Source organism: Mastigoproctus giganteus, chromosome 5 (genome assembly GCF_048544385.1).
Source record: "Mastigoproctus giganteus isolate SK-2022 chromosome 5, ASM4854438v1, whole genome shotgun sequence".
Taxonomy (NCBI): domain Eukaryota; kingdom Metazoa; phylum Arthropoda; class Arachnida; order Uropygi; family Thelyphonidae; genus Mastigoproctus; species Mastigoproctus giganteus.
The window spans coordinates 27,954,544-27,973,862 of NC_143579.1; the positions used below are offsets into that span (position 1 = coordinate 27,954,544).

At 34.5% G+C, this 19,319-nt stretch overlaps 1 protein-coding gene across 1 annotated transcript in view; it reads left to right on the top strand.

Moving 5' to 3' along the window:
• LOC150085266 (coiled-coil domain-containing protein 112-like) overlaps positions 1-19,319 on the top strand; it is a 98,077-nt gene continuing 78,758 nt past the window's right edge. Inside the window, exons 1-3 of the mRNA XM_090374506.1 lie at positions 1-93; positions 11,214-11,328; positions 18,196-18,317. Coding sequence (XP_090230632.1) covers positions 11,216-11,328; positions 18,196-18,317 — 235 coding nt within the window. The 5' untranslated portion in view covers positions 1-93; positions 11,214-11,215. The remainder of the gene's footprint in view (positions 94-11,213; positions 11,329-18,195; positions 18,318-19,319) is intronic.

Sequence of the window (19,319 nt, forward strand, 5' to 3'; positions counted from 1 at the left end):
TACCCTTATTAGATGTATATTGGATCCTTAGAATCTCCACAGAATGATAGTTTCCAGCATTAAGCCACAATATCAACCTGTACTGTACTGTAGGTAATGTACTTGTTTCAGAAATAAAGGTTGCAAGTTTGAATGCTGCCTCTGGTATGGATGTTGTGATTATCCATTATTTTTTAATGTGAGTTGCAATTCAGTTTGACAACTAGTACTCAATGTCTTACTTTTCACATGATTTTATAGATAGCAAATACATAGTAACAATGAGATAGAATCTAGGGAAATATGTAAACCAGAAAGAAATTAGTGTTTGGAAACTTTTAATGGAATATAATGCATAATTTGGCCCCTGTGGTGCCTTTTCTAAGTCTGGACAGCCTATTTACTCTCTGTTGTCAGAGAAATATTTGAAAATTTCCTGATTTTTGAAAATACCAGAGGTTCTGCTATATTACTTATCTCAAAAATTAAAGTGAAAAATATAGGCATGTGAATTTATTATAACTGTATCATTATATCTGGATGGTTCCTACTTGTTTTTATATCTTGTCTTGTTTATTTTAAATGCATAAAATTTAAATTTAATATGTATAGAATTAAGTTACATTCCACATTTTTTTTTTTTATTACACATAACTTTATTCCTGAGCAGTTTTCCCTTTTCTTTTCTAGAAAATCATGCACACTATAACTGTTCCCTATTGGTGTAAGTACTTTATCTGCATATATATTCCTGCAGTGCCATTGATAATTTTCCTCTGATGGTAAGCGAAACTCAGGAATGTTTTCACTGATTTGCATTTGGTATATACACTGAGTGGACAGAAATCATGGGATATCTACCTAGTAATGGATAAGGGCAGTCACATGGCGAAGCATTGAGTCCACTAGTTCACGAAAGTGTTCCACAGGTATTTCCATCCATGCTTGCTACACCGCTGTCCATAATTCTGTTGCATTCTGGGTGGAAGATCCAAAGCTTGAACTAACCTTTCCACAACATCCCAAAGACGTTCCACAGGGTTCATGTCCGGTGAATGGGGAGGCCATTCCATGGTGGTAAAATCCACGGAATGCTCTTAAAATCATGTTCTAGTCACCACGGCTCTGTGGGCAGGCGCATTGTCCTGCTGGAAGTGTCCATTATTCCGGAAATGGCATATTCCCGATACACTCTCGATACTGTCAAAAGGGAATAGTGCAATTTCTGTACTACCTTTATGTTGTTGTTTGGTTTTTTTAGGAGCATTAGCAACTAAGGCCATATTGCTCTGGGAGGATATGCGGTGGTCATTCCCTGACCTTTCCGCATCCTCTGTATTTGGTGGTCACGGGCTCGAACTCCGGTCTATTCGAGAAGCATGTGCTATGCACTGCCGCTCCTGCCCACTTGGCTATGGAGGCGGCACTACTTTCGTGATAGAGGGACCTATGCATTGGGCACCCTCTATCATCGTTCTTTCAAAGTCAGTTAACTCACAACATTTATCCATACTGACATTGAATTTACCATCTACGTGAGTGCAGTGTACCTATATACCTGCCAAGCGGTGGATTTGTCCACTAGTGAGAGGGGTAACAGTGTCGCTTTGCCCAGGAACTAGGTATTACATGAATTCTGTGCTTTCAGTGTACATAGAGGGTCTTTATAATGTTTTCTGTCATGCATAATTAATAAAGTTTTTTTCATTTATAAGTGAAAGTTTTGGCACACTTTTATGCCTACTGACTTTGGATATGAAGATTATCGAGGCACATGAAAGCATAATAAAGTTTTTCAGTTATAAGTTAATAGCTAAGTTATTTATGTGTTAATAAGGTTTTTTTTTTTGTAAATGTGAGGTCTATTATGTCTTTTCCTCTGTTGTCACATTTTCAGTGTGTGATTGTACTGTCAGGAGGTAACACAAACAGTATGAGCTCCACGACAAACCACTTCACTACCCTCCCCCCGCAATTTTATAACATTTGTATCACTTGAGGACACAATTGTGTGATCATGCATCAAGGATCTGGGTATATTCTTACCATGTGTATGCCATATTCAAAAATTTCATTACTTCATACAGCATGTCCCACCCACTTTTTCTTACTATTGAATACACCATGAATTGTCAAACTAATAGAGCAAGCTTATCTGCAAAAAGATATAAACCTTCCAAGCACTTTCTAATTCATTTCACAAATATACATGGTCTCAACTCTAATCTCAACGATGTCCATTTCTACTTGCAATTTGCCAAACCCCATGTACTTTTTCTGACAGAATCTCAATTATCAGTTGATTCAACTACTCCTCATCTCAGATGCCCAAATTATTTGCTGTATGATTCCTTTCGCCTCAAAGGTGGTACTTGTGCATATGTCTATTCTGATATTCCCTGTCAGAGACTTAGCAATTTGGAATCTCCTCTCTTTGATCTTCTCTGGCTTAAAATCTCTCTACCTCATTGTGTGAAATTCATCTGTTGTCTCTACCATTCTCCCAACTCCACTAATCACTTTGAGCTCTTTGACTTCCTCTCTTTGCAGCTTGACTTTCTCCAGTCCAACTTTCCAAACAGCGAGGTAATTTTCCTTGGTGATTTTAATGTTCACAACTCCAGCTGGCTTCGCTTCCATTTTCTAGTCACACCAACCCAGCTGGTCGAGATGGTGTGGCTTTTGCAATAACTAATGACCTTGCACAGATTGTTCATTTACTTACAAGAATACCGGACAATCCTAATCATACAGCCAATACGCTTGATCTTTTTCTCACAAACAACCCTTCTAAGTAAACTGTCGAAGTGAGAGGTCCTTTAGGCACTTCAGATCACAACTTGGTGATTGTCTCTTCTCCAATGAACCTTTATCTCATGGCTATTCCCAACCTCGTGTTGTTTGGCATTACAAGAATGCAAAATGGGATGACCTGTGATACTTCTTTTCTTCTTTTCCTTGGTCGGATTACTGTTTCAAAACTTCTGATGTCAACGTTTGCTCAGATCGTATCAGTGAAATTATTCTTGCAGGAATGGAATCCTTTATCCCACACTCCACTTTAAAATCTCGTCCTTTATCTAAACCTTGGTTTTCCAATAAATGTGCTAAGGCTGTCCAAGAGAAGAATGTTGCATATCGTAATCGGCTTGTTTCTAATTCCTCAGTTTCATTTTCTGCCTACACCAAAGCTCGCAACAATTGTAAAGCAGTTATTAATCAGTCCAAACTAGAGTTTGAACAGGCAAAGAGTAGAAAACTTGCTTCCTGTCCTAATGGTAGCCGAGCATTCTGGTCTCTTGCCAAAGCTATTGGCCGCAACTTTTGCTCATCTCTGCTCCCACATCTGTCCAAACCAGATGGTTCTGTTGTCACTTCAGCCAAGGATAAAGCTGACTTGCTAGCATCCCATTTTTCTTCCAACTCATGTATTAATGATCTTGGTAAAACACCTCCCACCATTCCCAACATGCTCCATTCAATGCCTCCTGTGGTCGTCCGTCAAAAGGATGTCAGAAGGATTTTGATGAATCTTGATGCTAAGAAAGCTGCAGGTCCCGATGGTATTTCTCCACTTGTTCTCAAAACCTGTGCTCCTGAACTTACTCCTATTCTTTGCCGCCTTTTTTTCACTTTCTTATTCCAAAGGTGTTTTTCCTTCTGCTTGGAAATTTGCTCATATCCAGGCAGTTCCTAAAAAGGGTGACAAATCCCTCCCATCCAGTTATCATCCCATTGCAATTACTTCTACTCTTTCTAAAGTAATGGAGAAATCAATTAACAACCAACTCTTAAACTACCTAGAAACCTTCCATCTGATCAACGATCGCCAGTATGGATTCCATCAGTGTCGATCCACTGGTGATAATCTGGCTTATGTTACCCATTTATGGACTAATTCAATGGAAAGGTTCGGTGAAACACAAGTAGTTGCTCTTGACATCTCAAAGGCTTTCGATCGTGTTTGGCATAAAGGTCTTCTAAACAAGCTTTTATCTTTTGGTTTGCCAACTGTTTTTAGTAACTGGTTATCCAGTTTTCTCTCTGATGGCTCTCTGTCTTCTAACTTCTCCACTAATGCCGGTGTCCCCCAAGGTTAATTTCTTTCCCCAACTGTTTTCCTCTTTTATATTAATGACCTCCTTCCATTGACTGGAAATCCTATCCACAGTTTTGCCAATGATAGCACATTGCTGTCTCATAGATGTACTGTTTCTGCTGCATGCCTCTTCTACAGATGCTTCCATGGGCACTGTTCTTCTGAATTGGCTTCTATAATTCCTGCTCTCTCTTTCAAAACAGTCCGAACACAGCCGCCACCAGTCAACATCCGTTTACTGTCCAACTTCAAACTCACAGAACCAACTTTTCATCTTCCTCGTTTATTCATTCAACTGCCATTTTCTGGAACAACCTTCCTTTATACTTATTTCCTGAAAAGCACAGTCTACAGAAGTTCAAGTCCAATGTCAACAAATATCTTCTTTCGTCTTCTCAACCTCCAACCCAAGCACGGTACTAAGCATAACACCTCTCGGTTCCAACACCTCTCGTGTCTGGGGTTTACATAAAAAAAAAAAAAAAAAATTAGGCTTTTTCTTTGTTTTTTTTTTAAAGAAGCAAAAATCGGTGGTGAAGCTATATTTGCCATTTACTGTGACAAATATTTCCAATAGCAGTTTCAGCATGATCATATTTTGTGCCACTATGCTTTGAACCAAATATGGACTAATTTTTGCTTTAGCCACCTTGCTAACTATAACTTACCCCAGTGGATTAGCTATGGAACAATGATAAAAGTGTAGTTTACTTGTCAAAGCAACATTTTTTTGGAGAAAAGACTACCTCACATTGTGTGATTCAGGGATGTATTTATGAAAGATCTCTCTCTCTCTCTCTTACACACACACGCGCGCGCGCACAGTTGCTCATTTTTATGTAGGATGGGAGGACTTGTGCATTGATGGAAAGCTTACCTGGAGGGGCAGAATGTGTCTTAGTGGACAAATGCATTGGTATCCTATTGAATTGAGTGGCAGTGACATCACTGGGTCCAGATACATTTAGGACGTTAGTGTATATAGATATTCTATTGTAATCTTTCACATCCGGGTATAGTTTATATATTAATATGATTCAGTTTGTTCATGGGTCCATGATCTAATAGTTTGAACTGTTGGGAAGTTATTTGCTTATTTCCAGTTCTTTAAAGTTGTAATTATAAGTTCTATTTATTAGCTCCTCACAACCGTATAAAGAATATGCTCGTTGGAGGAGGAGCAGGTCTGCGTTCAGATTGTATCAGACTGGAGGAGCATGCTTAGCTGATCTCAGGTGGAGGGGTATGCCCCCACGAACAAACACTTACGCAGTCATAATATGAAGTGAAAATCATAAGAAGTGCTTCACCATGACTGAATTAGTTAATGCATTTACAGTCACAAATAACCATTCTGATTAAAGAAATGACATTCTACACTACTTACTTTTTTCTTCTATAATTCTCAAATATAAATCAAAACGTGCCATGATAAGCCAGCAATCATGTAATACCAAAGCTGTATAGTATAAATTCCCATTAATGTTATATACTCCTATTCCAACTATAATCTAGTTCTTTTTAGTTTATTCCTGATGTAAACTTGTCGGAGCTTGTGGTCACCTTAGCTGAGTGAATCAGCTAGCAACTGCAGCCTTGATCACGGCCTGCCTCATATTGGATTATTCCATCATGTGAGGTATTCCATCATAGCTGCTTTCACAAGTGAAACTTAGTGAGAGGAAACTCCCATTTATGTCAGGAAGAAACTAAAAAGCAGTAGAGTATAGTATCAATAAGTGGAAATAATTAACCTGAGAGAGTATAGTGGTATAAAATATTTGCAATGGAAAAGAATAATAAACTGTCATACCTATGGTTCTCTACCATAAAAAGTTCCTGAAAACAGGTTTTAGATAGCATCTGAAGCATTTGAGTGAATCTGGAGAAAATTATTTTACTTACAATATGGTATTAACCCATTCACTGCCACCTATGTTTGGAGAGAGTGTATGTAATGTATTTTATTTTTTGAAATGTACCTAAAAATAGTTGAAAAGTAGAAATCTGTAATTTATAGCAAACACTTACTTTCGTGCTGAGTTGAAATTAGAATAAACCTCAAAATTTTATCAAAGTGTATTCCATGTATATAAACTAACCTCAGTACAAGTAGAGAACAAATAAAACTCTATACCAAGTCTATAAACAAAAACCAAGCATTGCTGCTTGGTTTTTATTTATAGACTTGGTTTTGTTCACAGTACTTCTTTATTCACTGCTTAAGCATGACCATATACAGGCACTCCTCAACTTACGTACTTAATCGGGTTTTTTTTCATGTACGTAAGTCCAACTTCGGTCTTGTAGATACATGAACAGTACAATACAACAACGCACCGAGATTATAACCCCCAACAAACTTTGTCATGTACTGTATTTTACGATTTGTAACCAAGTTAAATGATGCTGATAAAACATACAATGAATAATAATGTAGAGTACAGTATTTATTCAAAACTAATGTAGTCTAAATACAATATGTAATTTAATTTAATCTATGATCAAATCACTTTACAATGGACTCTCCAAAAAAAAATACCATTCACTATACGATGTGTAGTAAGCACCGGTCATTGATCATGTTTGTGAGGCGCCTCCGTATCCAGGTGGGAAGGAGCAGCAGTGCGTAGCACACGCTTCTTGATTAGACCGGGGTTCGAGCCCTTCACCACCAAATATGGAGGATGCGGAAAGGCCAGGAAATGACCACCGCATATCCCGGAGCAATATGGCCTTAGTTGCTAATGCTCCTAAAAATCAAATAACAAACAAACAAACAACAAACAATCATGTTTGTGAACTGAATTTTAATTGTATTAAACAGCTATTCTAATAGGCAAAAATAGGAGAAATATTATCCACAGGCTATAAAAGTAAAGAGATAGAGTACAAATTTACACTTTACTTCCTCCAATTAACAAAATTAAATGATGCGTGGAAATCGGAAGAATATTTCCCATAGGTTAGCAAAATAAAAATAAATTTATGCTTACATACATAGCTTAATTAATAGTGTAACTAATTGATATTTCTGTTCACTGACATTTTTTTTTTTTTTGGTCGTAAAATTTAAACAGTAAGAAAATAAGCAATCAATAACAAAGAACACACAAATTGCAACTAACACAATACGTGCAAGAATGTTTTCTAAGTAAAAATAGGAATGAAGAGAAGATTCTGAAAATTTATTTATGTTTTTATATGATTGAAAATTTTAGTAAAGGGCAAGCACATTTCACCATAATAACCTGGCAACCCAAAGGTCACTGGTTCGAATCCTGCCTCGGGCTTGGATCAGAATACTGCAAAAACCTTGGGAGGTGCATTATGACCACAGAAGCAAATGCACCAACAACTAACAAAAAAAAAAAAAAAAAAAAAAAAAAATTCACCATAATAACGTAAAATTCCACAAATTCCTGCAATCAGTATCATCACAAATGATACTGATAGCAGGAATTTTTAATAGATTGCACTAACAGAAAAGCCCAATAAACCAGAAACTGCTAATTGTTTTATGTTAGTGACTTCCAGAAATCTGCTTTAGAAAAATATCACGAAGGCATTCAAAATTGATTCTTATAACCAAACGTAGCAACAGCTTTGTGCTTTGTATGTATCTGTGAGTTGTATGTAAGTTGTTTGTACGTAAGTAGAGGAGTGCCTATATATCTTTATAGTTCAAGTTTTCAATGGTGAATATAAAATAACTGAAATTTCAAAGGTGAACTGATAACTTAAATTTAAAATTTCTAAGTGAGATAAACATGCAGGCATTCCCCATTATTTGTCTTGCTAATATTTATTATTAGCTTAGCTCTCATTATGGTTGTAATTAAAATATGGAAAGATGAACTGCAGGATAGTTTTACAAGCAACTAAAAACTTAATTGTACTGACAGTAAAATTATTTCATATATGCTTGTTATTTATTCATAAGGTCTTATACTGAAATTTGTTGCTGTGACTGGCTTGCTTCACTCTTCTTGTCTCATATATACATATATTTGTTTTTTTGCCTGTGTTTTATTGTGGCATTGATTTTTATTACTTTTGTCCATTTAAGCTGTTTGCAGTAGCTTTTAAAAAAATAATGATTTCACGATGTACAACTGTATACAGTGTGTCTGAAAAATGTATATACATTTTAATTATAATTTATTTTAATTATTTACATTAATATATTTTAATTATAAATTTAGTGGAGGAAAGGGACTTGAGCATTACGATACGGTCAGACACAAAGTTCTCTGAGCATTGTAGACTGGTTGCAAGGAAGGCCCATAGTGTCCTATCGATGAGTTATTGAACAATTGCTAGTAGAGATAAGGACATCATAATCCCATTATATAAGGCTATTATTAGACCACATTTGGAATACTGTGTTCAAGTGTGGAGGCTGCACCTAAAGAAAGACATTATGCTTCTTGAAAAGGTTCAGAGATGGGTAACTCGCCTGGTGAGATCGGCAAAAGGGCATCCATATGAGGAAAGACTTCGAATATGTGGATTACACAGCTTGAAAACTAGGCACCTTAGAGGAGACTTGATAGAGGTGTTCAAGGCTCTGAGGGGCATAAGTAAAATGAATGAGGATGAAATTTTCACGGTTATAAACAGTTATAACTAGGGGCCATAATTTCAAGTTACGGGGGAGATGTTTAGACTGGATTGCAGGAAGTTTTATTTTAGCCAGCGAGTTATAAATTACTGGAATAAGTTACCTACATGGTTGGTAGAGGCTGACAGTTTGGGGAAATTCAAAGGTCAGCTGGATAGTTACCTGTGGGAGGAGGGAAATGCATAGGTTGTCCATTTCCTTTTCTCTTATTAATCATTATTATTTTTTAAATTTTTTTCTTCTTATTATTATTATTATTTTATTTATTTTTTTTATTTTATTTTTTATTTTATTATTATTAATTTTTTGGCTGGTGCAGCATAAGCCGTAGGCTTCCTTACACACCATGTGACAATTGCTAATGCTATTTAATCATTTACTTATAGTTTAAGTTAATTTTTTTTTTTGATTAGTGCATTTTTCTGATAAAAAGATGGTGTTATCATTTTACAAAAGCAAAATAATACCCATAATGCAAAGCATAAATGTGGTGGCTGGATGATTGACATTCAAACAGTGCAAAATAATTTTAAATTGGCACTGGAAGTCTGAGAATGAGTGTTCAAAGTGATGTTCAAAGATATTTGAGATATTTATTTACCACCATCACAAAAAATGGTTTGAAGAATTAGTGATAAATTTGAGAAGGTTCACTGTGCTGTACAAGATTTGTACAAGCAAAGATCTGGGAGACTGCTGCTCATTAATGGGTGTAACAGGTGATCATGTAGCGATTTGTATGATCATCATGAAAATCTATAAGGTGAACTACTTATGAAACTGAAATTAGCAGAACAAGTATATGCCACATTTGCAAAAGAGCTCTCATGCACCAAGATTGCTACACAATTTGAATGAAGATGATCCCAATCACTGAGGAGTTTTATTAATGGTTTGAAGTGAAGATGGAAAGGATGCAGAAATGAGGCTTGGTGGCACAATGAACCAATATAATTGTGTATTATGGCACCCTTCTAATCCACACGTTCATGCAGAGCTGACTGGGCTAGCCAGGTGGCTAGTCCGGGTTGCCTGCCTGGAAACCCAAAGGTCGCAGGTTCGAATCCCGCCTCGGGCTTGGATCAGCCCGAGGCGGGATTCGAATGCAAAAACTAAATGCAAAAACTTTGGTGGGAGCATTATGGCCACAGAAGCCAATGCGCCAACAACTAACAAAAAAAAAAAAACACTGTTGGTTGTCGCATCCGTGAGAATTTTTTTGAAAGGACAATTATAATTGACATGTTTAATGTATCTGTTGTGCCTGGCATTTATGAGCTATATGGGGATGAAGTAGTACTACCAATAGGGCAGGCACCCCACAATATCATTGTGATGTCAGAGCCTATTGTGATAATCATTTCATACACCAGTGGATAGGTGACAAGAAAGTGTAGAATATCTTTTAAGTTCACCTGATTTCACCTCACTTGACTGGTACTTATGGGGTTACCTGTAGTTTCATTAGAGAAGCAGTTACACTTTGACATTTAAATGATGAAATTAAAAACATGTGAAGCTATCCCAGTATGTTACATTATTAACTTCTGTTACAGTATGTTACAGTTGTTTACCATCATGAGCAATGCCTAGAAGGAAATTATGAACAATTGGAACATCTGTGTTAGTTCACTACGTGCCACAAACCTTTGCTTCTGTAGTAATAGTGTGGTAAAAAAAACGTAAACTGCAGCCATTATCAATCTACTGCAGGATGGAAGCCTCCTCAACAATTCATGTTGAGGGAAATGGACCACAATCTGCCATGCTGGTCCAGTACAACTGGAGCTTGAACCCCAGTCAAATCAAAGCACATGTGCTACTGCACTCCCATTCTTGACCACTTGGCTACAGAGGCCTTCATTAGTAATAGTAGTAGCATTTAAACACATGGTTTGTATAATTGGTTGTTGTGTTTAATTTGGAAGTTTTACTTCCATACACCACTTGGCTGTTCATTTAGACAAAATACATATATTCACAGTTCAGAATATTCTTGCTAATAGAGGTAGCCTCTATTAGCAAGAAGGCTACCTGCCAGCTGATGAGAAGCCATTTGCTTTGAAACTGTTGTCCTAGTCCATTTCAGATTCACTGGTGGTGTCTCAGATTTTTAAATGTATAGCAGATTGCCTATTCAGGTAATGTATTACAATTTAAAAAGATATTAGCAGTTTAGGGAGAACCACAGATAATGGTAACCGTCTCTAAGTTGAACACAAGGCCAAGTTTTAGCACTGAGTACATGGTATTGACCTTCAGTGGGAACAGAATATTTCGCCACTGATAAAAATGTAATACAGTAAAGTGGATAAATTTATTTGATTTCAACTTCCGCATTGAATATCCCCCTGTAATCCTATAGTGTTATCAGCTTTAACTTCAACATATCACATTACATGAGGAAATTGTGTAAAATCATTGAAATGTGTGTGTTAATTTGTTTTATTTTAGTCATTAGCTATTAAGATATTTAATGCATTTAATGTAAATGTGTGTTTCCTCATTCAGCTATGGCAGATACAAAAAAGAAGGATCACGAGAATGATTTAGTTCAAAACACTGTTGCACCCAGAGAGGAATTTAATGTATCTTATCCAAAAGAAGTTCAGGTCCTTCAGAAATGGTATTTTATGGCTTATTTTTATTTAGTAATCTTTAGAGTAGTAGATACATTTATAAGCAGTATACTCACTTAACAAAAACATTTTTGCTTTTGGAGATTGTTTGACATGCCCTTGAAATTTAAAATGATGTGATTTTAGAAATAAAATCATTGGATTGGATTGTTGTGTAGAGCTGTTCATTTTTCAATTTTATCTTTAGAATATATTTAGCCTATATGTATCAACATCAGTATAATCATAATAAATATCAGCTTATTTATATAATATTCATAACTTATTCACAAGTTACACACCCAAATGGCATATAGGCCAAGAGGAGCGTACATTAGGGAAAATATAATTACATATTTGTATTTAATAAAATAAAAGGAAACATAATATAACAGTACAAATAACTAGAGGTTACACATAACAAGGATTTATATGCATAAGAAAACTTGGTTAAGAACACAGTTAAAGTATACCTTTATACAACTTAAATTATTAAAAATAAATGTACTATTTTTAAGAATAATTTTTGAGACCAGTATAAAGAAAATTTTTAATATCTTCAAGATATTTTATCTAGAGGAAGCAAATTAATACCAGTATGTACATTAATCAATATTTATATTTGTCTGCTTGATTAACTGGAGTGAGGAGATAGGAAAAAACTTGTCAGTTCTCTTCAGATGATTTTTAATTGTAATCAAATGGTAGTTTGAGAACCAAATTGTTTAGTGCATGCAGTAGAGTCTAAAAGTAACAGAACTTAAGAAACACTGTCAAAGCATGTTTGTTTTTCAGTGCGGATTGACCAAATTTGAATGTGGCCTTCAAAGCTATTGTTAGGTGGCTCTTCTGTACAGGCTTAAGCTTATGTGTGTGTTGAGCAAATGAGCTACTTTTTTTGTTTTTCACAAAAATACTTCACATAATGATAGCATTATATAGATAACCCTTTATGATTTTTAGTTGGGTTGTGTTTTTAAAAAGATGAGAAACACTCATCAAACAGTAGTGGCAACTCCACGTTTAGCATGTTTAGCTTTTCTGAACTATTTAGGTTAATTTTCTGAACTATTTAGATTGATTATTTACTCTTAAAAAGAAAGATATTGAGAATGCAAAGCTTTACCTGAGGTGCAATTCATTTTCTGTGAATATTGCTTTTCTCCAAATGTATCAGGTGTCAAATACTTATTCTGGAATAAATTTTTCTGTTTCAGACATCCTGAAGTTCAGAAGCAATTCATAGCTCTGTAGATGGATGGTCCAGTCATTATATTGATAGAGGGTACTGTTGTTGCAAAATGGGCTAGGTTAGCCAGAATTCATGGAATCTTGATATATGGTAGAATGTCTAAAATGTTTTGTCATTCTCATTGTTCCTCATGGTAATTTGGGAGAAATAGTCTGGAATGCTGTTCCAGAAGAGTCCTCTTGAAAGATAAATCCTTATTAAATTTTGGATTCCTGCATCAGCATCTACACCAGCTGGATCCACGTAACTAGAAAATTTAAGCCAGCTGGAAGTTGTGAACATTATAATGTCTACTCCACACAATCATTTAATCCTGGGATGCTCATATAGTCTGGCAGATGCAGTTTTTTTAATTTTTTTAAACTGAAATTCTCTTAATAATTATGCAGGTTTTTTTTTATTTATTTATTTTTTTGTTTCAGTTTATTAGAGTTATGAGAGGTTAACTGTTTGGCACCTGATAGATTCCACACATACAGATGTATTTCCCTCCCCTCCTCAAATCAGTGGAAGTACAGACACAACTCATCCAGAAACCATAATTCATCCCACAGGCAGGTTCCAGACATACACTAGACCATACATAATATACAACATATAATTTTAATCTCAACTTTGAAAATTCTTCAGGGAACTGAAAAATTTGCTAATTTAACAAGGATGATAGGATTATTTCCTCCTGTTGTTTTACTTTTTAGGTGGCATTAAACTTATTAGTGAACATTAGTGAATGAATTTAAACATGTTTTTCCAAAAAATAATAGTTCTCCTCATTTCAGTAATAATCATTATTATTAACAAACCCAGGTGTTATTTATCTTTGACTTCAAAAATCTGTAATATTATGAAAATTTTAACAATCTTATCTCTCAATAAAATCAGAATGATTTGAATGTCCTCTTCAAAAATGTTTATTGCTTATGCAAATTTTATTACTACTATGCTGCAATTAACATGGATATTTTCAATAACAATTTTTATTCGCTTTTTTATTATTATTATTTTACTTAATGTGCATAGAATCAAAATATTTTAACACCACATAATATATACAGTTCACGGGTAAACCAGAACTAATGTAATGACCAATGTAAATATAAACAAAAACCATATCCTGTTTCTCCATCCATTCACCACCTGTTGTTTTTTTTTTTTTTTTTCATTTCTACTAGAATCACATGAAAATCTGCATAATGTCAAAGAACATAAATTCATGTATTGTGTTAATTGTGTTAATTTTTTTTTTAGGTGGCTCTTCTGTACAGGCTTAAGCTTATGTGTGTGTTGAGCAAATGAGCTACTTTTTTTGTTTTTCACAAAAATACTTCACATAATGATAGCATTATATAGATAACCCTTTGGTCTCTATTCAGCAGAGTTCCAGTTGGTGCTTATTTAGAAACATGGATATGAACAGTAGCAAAATGAAACACATCAAGAGAGTAATAATAATGTCCCATTATGAGGATTAAGGATGATTAACTAATTAAGGATAATCATTTGAAACAAGTAAGCAATACTTTTTACTATAATTAAAGCCATTTGCAATCAGTATCCTTCAAGTAACAATATCATAACATAAAGTTTATTCAAAATTGCTTATAATAAATCTACAGTTTGGTATGGCAACCAGTGCACTTAACAACATGGACTGAAGAGGGAGAAACAAACACACTAAAGCTATAACATTTGTGTTGTGCACCGTTCTTTAAACTTGTGGATAGTGAAATTTAATAGAAAATTTCTGCAATCTAGAGCATTTGTTAAGTTATGCTTTGAGTCTTGTATACGTGGTTAGCAACTTCATTGGGAAGGATGTGAATGTACCATAAATGGTGCAGTAAGGAGAAACAAGGTTAGTTATTAGCTTAAAGCAGCGGTTCTCAACCTTTTTTAATACTTGTACCACCAAAACCAAAACTGAAAATTTTCAGTACCACTCATTAAAATATCTATTTGTGTTAAGAGGAAAAGTCAACACTATTCACATAATAAGGCTATGTTATAAATTATACATATTTTTATTTAATTTTTAATACAAAAATTGAAAAATCTAAATTACAAATATTAAACAAACTAAATAACAAATATTAAACAAACTAAATAACAAATATTAAACAAAACAATACAAAATAAATTATAAAATACTTGATTAACATGGTGATTTAATTGTAATCAGTAACAATTAAATGCAATAAATTGGGAGAACTTGAACAAATATTTAACAAAAATGATTGACTTAATGTGACATTTGTGCTTGTTTGACAGTAATTAGTTTCGTTATATCTGGTTCTATTTTACTTAATTTCAAACATAAATTTGGCTCCAATGCGAGTCTTGTTCTACCTTTGTTTTTTAAATACAGCATAAAAGAAAATCCTGTTTCACATAAATATGTCAAACAAAATGGCATAAAAATTTTATTTCTCTTACTGAAATTTCTTTAAAATCTTTCTTATGCTTAATCCAAAAGTTGATTAAAGTGTTGTTTTTGAAATCATCTATTAAATATCAGTCAAAATAAATTTCTAAAAGTTGCTTTTTTTCTTCAGAAGATAGTTATTCTGGTATATAATCTGAAAAAAATGGATTTCCGATCCAGTTTTCTTTTTCATAATCTTCTGGGAAATACAATTTGAAATTATGTATTAACTGAAAACAACAACTTTTTATATTTGATACTAATTCATGTCGCAATGTTAAATTATTTTCTCCAAGAAAATTTTCTAAGTTGGTAGGAAACTTAAGACCTTTTATCCAAGTTCTTGATGATTAACCCAAAGTGTTTCTAGTCTTTGTCACTAACAGTGAAAAGAGTCACATTTGGTCCTTGTAAAGTTAAATTCAGATCATTAAGTCTTCCAAAAATATCAGCTAAATATGCCAATCTAGCCAACCATAATTCATCAAAGAAATAGTCTTTTAATTCACATTTTGAATTGCAAAGGAAAACTCACTTCTGATCGAAGTTCAAAAAGACGATTTAAAACTTAACCTCTGGACAACCATCTAACTTCGCTATGCAGTAGTAGGTTTTTGTGGTCACTTCCCTTCTCTTGGCATAAAATTTGAACATTTGCAAATTTAGTGCATGGGATTTAATAAAATTAACAATCTTAACCAACTGATCTAAAACAGTTTTCAGTTCTTTGAGTATTGCTTTTGCAATCATGGCTTCATGATGAATACTGCATTAAATGAACTTAGCTTTAGGAGCAACTATCTTTATTGTAGCTACAACACCACTATGCTTTCCTGTTAAGGCCCATGCTCCATCAGTATACATGCCAATGCAATTCTTCCAAAGAATATTGTGTTCCGTCATCAAATTGTCCAATTTTTTAAAATATTTCATTTGCAGTTGTTTTATCAGGAAGAGATTTTGTTCGCTGAACAAAACTTCTTTATTAATTGCAACTGCTGATTGAAAATTGAATAAATACCAATAATTGAGTAAAGCATGTTATGTCTGTACTTTTGTCTAATTGTAGTGAAAATTGCTGTCTTTGTTTTATCTTTTGAGTAAGTGACTCTTTTATGGAATCTGCTATTTCATGAATCCATCTACATCTGCATACACTGTCATTTGACAGTGGTATAAAATCAAGTTCGGCAGCTGCTTTCTCATCAAATAGTAATAAAACAGTATCTTTAGCTGCCTGTAATATAAGATTTTCTTCAACAGTGTGTGGTTTACCAGTTTTAGCAATCCTTAAGCTTACAAGATAAGAAGCTTCTAAAACTTTTTCATTTGTGGTAACAAAAGGTTTTCAATAATTTGCTATTTTTCAGCTCAGTTAATTTCTTTATAAAATAATCAATAGATTTGTTTTTTAAATGTTCATGCTTTGGTTCAAGATGCTGCCTTTTAAGAAGAGAAGTCTTCATGCAGTGGTTCACTTTCATATCCATACCAAGTAAACTCAAATTTCAAATAGTTATCATCATATTTTGTAGTAACAATTTTTATTTTTGTATTTTTCTTAGATGAATTGCTACTAGTACTATGTACTTGTGCTTGCTTTCCTTTGTGATTTGTTTTCCTGCGCACTGTCATCAGCTTTGCACTTAAGCTTTCCTAGCCATCTTTTCATTTTGAAAAAGATTTATTTCCTGTAAAAATAAAAAAAAATGAATTTCAGAATTCAATAAAAACAGTTTTAATATTTTAGTTTACAAGTATTTTAATCACACGAAAGAACTAACTTTTCTTCTTATCTTGTCTTTTTAAAAACATATATCGGCCAAATTTAATACTTGTAGGACATTGTCACGAGAACACGTAGGTTACTGTTGCAACACACAGAGCAGCGGCGAAGACAAACATGGTGGGCGCCTCCGTAGCCAGGTGAGCAGAAGCAGCGGTGCGTAGCACACACTCTCTTGATTAGACCGGGGTTCAAGCCTGTGACCACCACTAAATACAGAGAATGCGGAAAGGTCAGGGAATGACCACCGCATATGCCCGGAGCAATATGGCCTAGTTGCTAATGCTCCAAAAAACATAACAAATTTGTACAAACATGGTACACATGATTGACACCTCACAACTATAAGTTCTTGGCAATATCTTGTGAGATTTCAACAAACGATATCATATTCACGGAACCCACTGCATCTGTAAAGTACAATTGCTGGGCAGAAACCAAGAAGACCCATGCTTCCAGAGAAACACATGATAAACGGAAGTAGGGATAACAATTGTATCATTTCCAATTCTGGGAATGTTTGTTGCAACAAATCTTATGGCTAAATTTTTTCACCAGAAAACTTAATCGTAACATTGTAGTGAGAGAAATTAGATGAAGCTAAATGAAAGGAAAATGATGCGACATTAAATTATGGAGCAGGCACGCAGGACATGGATTATGCCGATTGATGCAGATCTTTGCTAAATCCTCAACACTACACAGTAACTTATTAAAGCAACAATGTGTATTGGCAGCAACACTGCCATGTAAGAGAGTTTTCCAGGCAGGAATAGAAAACAATGTGAGATAAAACTCGGCCGCAATTTTAAGCTTTCCGAGAAATACATAGCTATCCACTCGGAGGTTGAACAAACAAAATATTTGAAAATCTACACGATTTGTGAACTCCTGTTAGATTGAAAAAAGATAGGTAAAACATGTAATTATTTACCTTTAGAGAAGGAAATTTTTAATGTTTTATTTTTCATAAATTTAAAAAATTCAACCGTCCATTCACGTACCACCAAATCTTTTTCCATGTACCGCTGGTGGTATGCATACCACTGGTTGAGAAATGCTGGCTTAAAGTATTCTTACACAGAGACTTCAGTTTTGTGGGTTGCATTCTTGAGACCAGATATCTGAGGGGGACTTTATTGCAGTTTATATAAGGCTCTGAAGGATTCAAATAAATTTCAAATATACAAAGGGTTCAAATGACTTTCTTGCATCATTTTGCCATTATTAATACTAATACAAATATACACACAAAATATATTTAATTTTAAAAAATGCATTTTTATATATTCTCTTCAGTACTTCTGTGGTTCTCAGTTTTTCTGATTTCCAGTTCTTTCAGGTTTTAATTTATCTTTTTCTAATTTCAGAGTAAATTGCCTTTTTTTTTTTAAATATCCTGTAATTCTTTGCAGTTTGCAAAATGAAGAGGAAAATTTACAAAAATTTTTTTCAAAAATCAAGTCTGGATTTGGTGATGAGATAGAGTTTCTTGAAGAAGAAAGAAAGTGGATGGAAGACATAAGAAAAAGTGCAAGTATGTTTCAAAGAAGTATTTCTGAACTTTTCTTTACAAAATAAATATATACCTCTGTATTTTGTTTGTGTACAAAAAATATAGTTTAATGTACTTGTAATAAACATATTCCATCCTTCATGAAAATTTGATCTTTTAACTGCTTGGATATCTTTTTGGAGTGAAGATAGTAACTATCATAGAATATTGCATCTTATTGGCTAGGATAATAAGAAAAATAATTACTTTCTTTAAAAGTCATTGGCTGCTTATTTTAAATGCTTGAAATAGCTTAGAAAACTGCATTTTTCATTAGCTGCTATGAATGCTATTACAAAGGGTACTAGGAAAGTTTTGCAATACAGCTTTGTTTATTTAATTTTTTCAAAGTAATTTCCTCTACATTCAATACACCTCTCCATCCTCCGAAACCAATCTTTAAACCAGTTCTGCCAAGTTTCACTAGGGAGTAAAGCACACTCGTTGTCCCAAGCCCGTAGAAGGTCCTCATCACTGGAAAACCGCCTCCCTTTTAGCTTCATTTTCACATGCGGGAACAGTGCAAAGTCGCAGGGAGCAAGGTCTGGACTGTAGGGAGGGTGCTCGAGAAGTTTCAGTCCTGTCGTGGTCAAATATTCGGTGCAGGCTTTGGCGCTGTGAGCTGCAGCATTATCGTGATGGAGGTACCAGGTGTCCATTCTTGACTTTGGCCGCAGGTTCTTCATAGATCCAATGACTTTAGGCAGGCATTGTTCAGTATACCACTTAGCTGTGACTGTCTTCTGCGTGTCCAAAACGACATGTTCCACAATTCCACTCGATTTGAAAAATAGAGCTATCATTTTCTTCTTTACAGATCGGGATTTTCTGACAATTACGGGTGTGTCGTCATCATCAAAGACCCAAACTTTGTTTTGAGCCTTGGTCGGCAGATCATAATAGTACAGCCAAGTCTCGTCACCTGTCACGATGCTGTTCACATACCGAGATTGTCCCTTATCAAACTTTTTTAACATCTCCCGG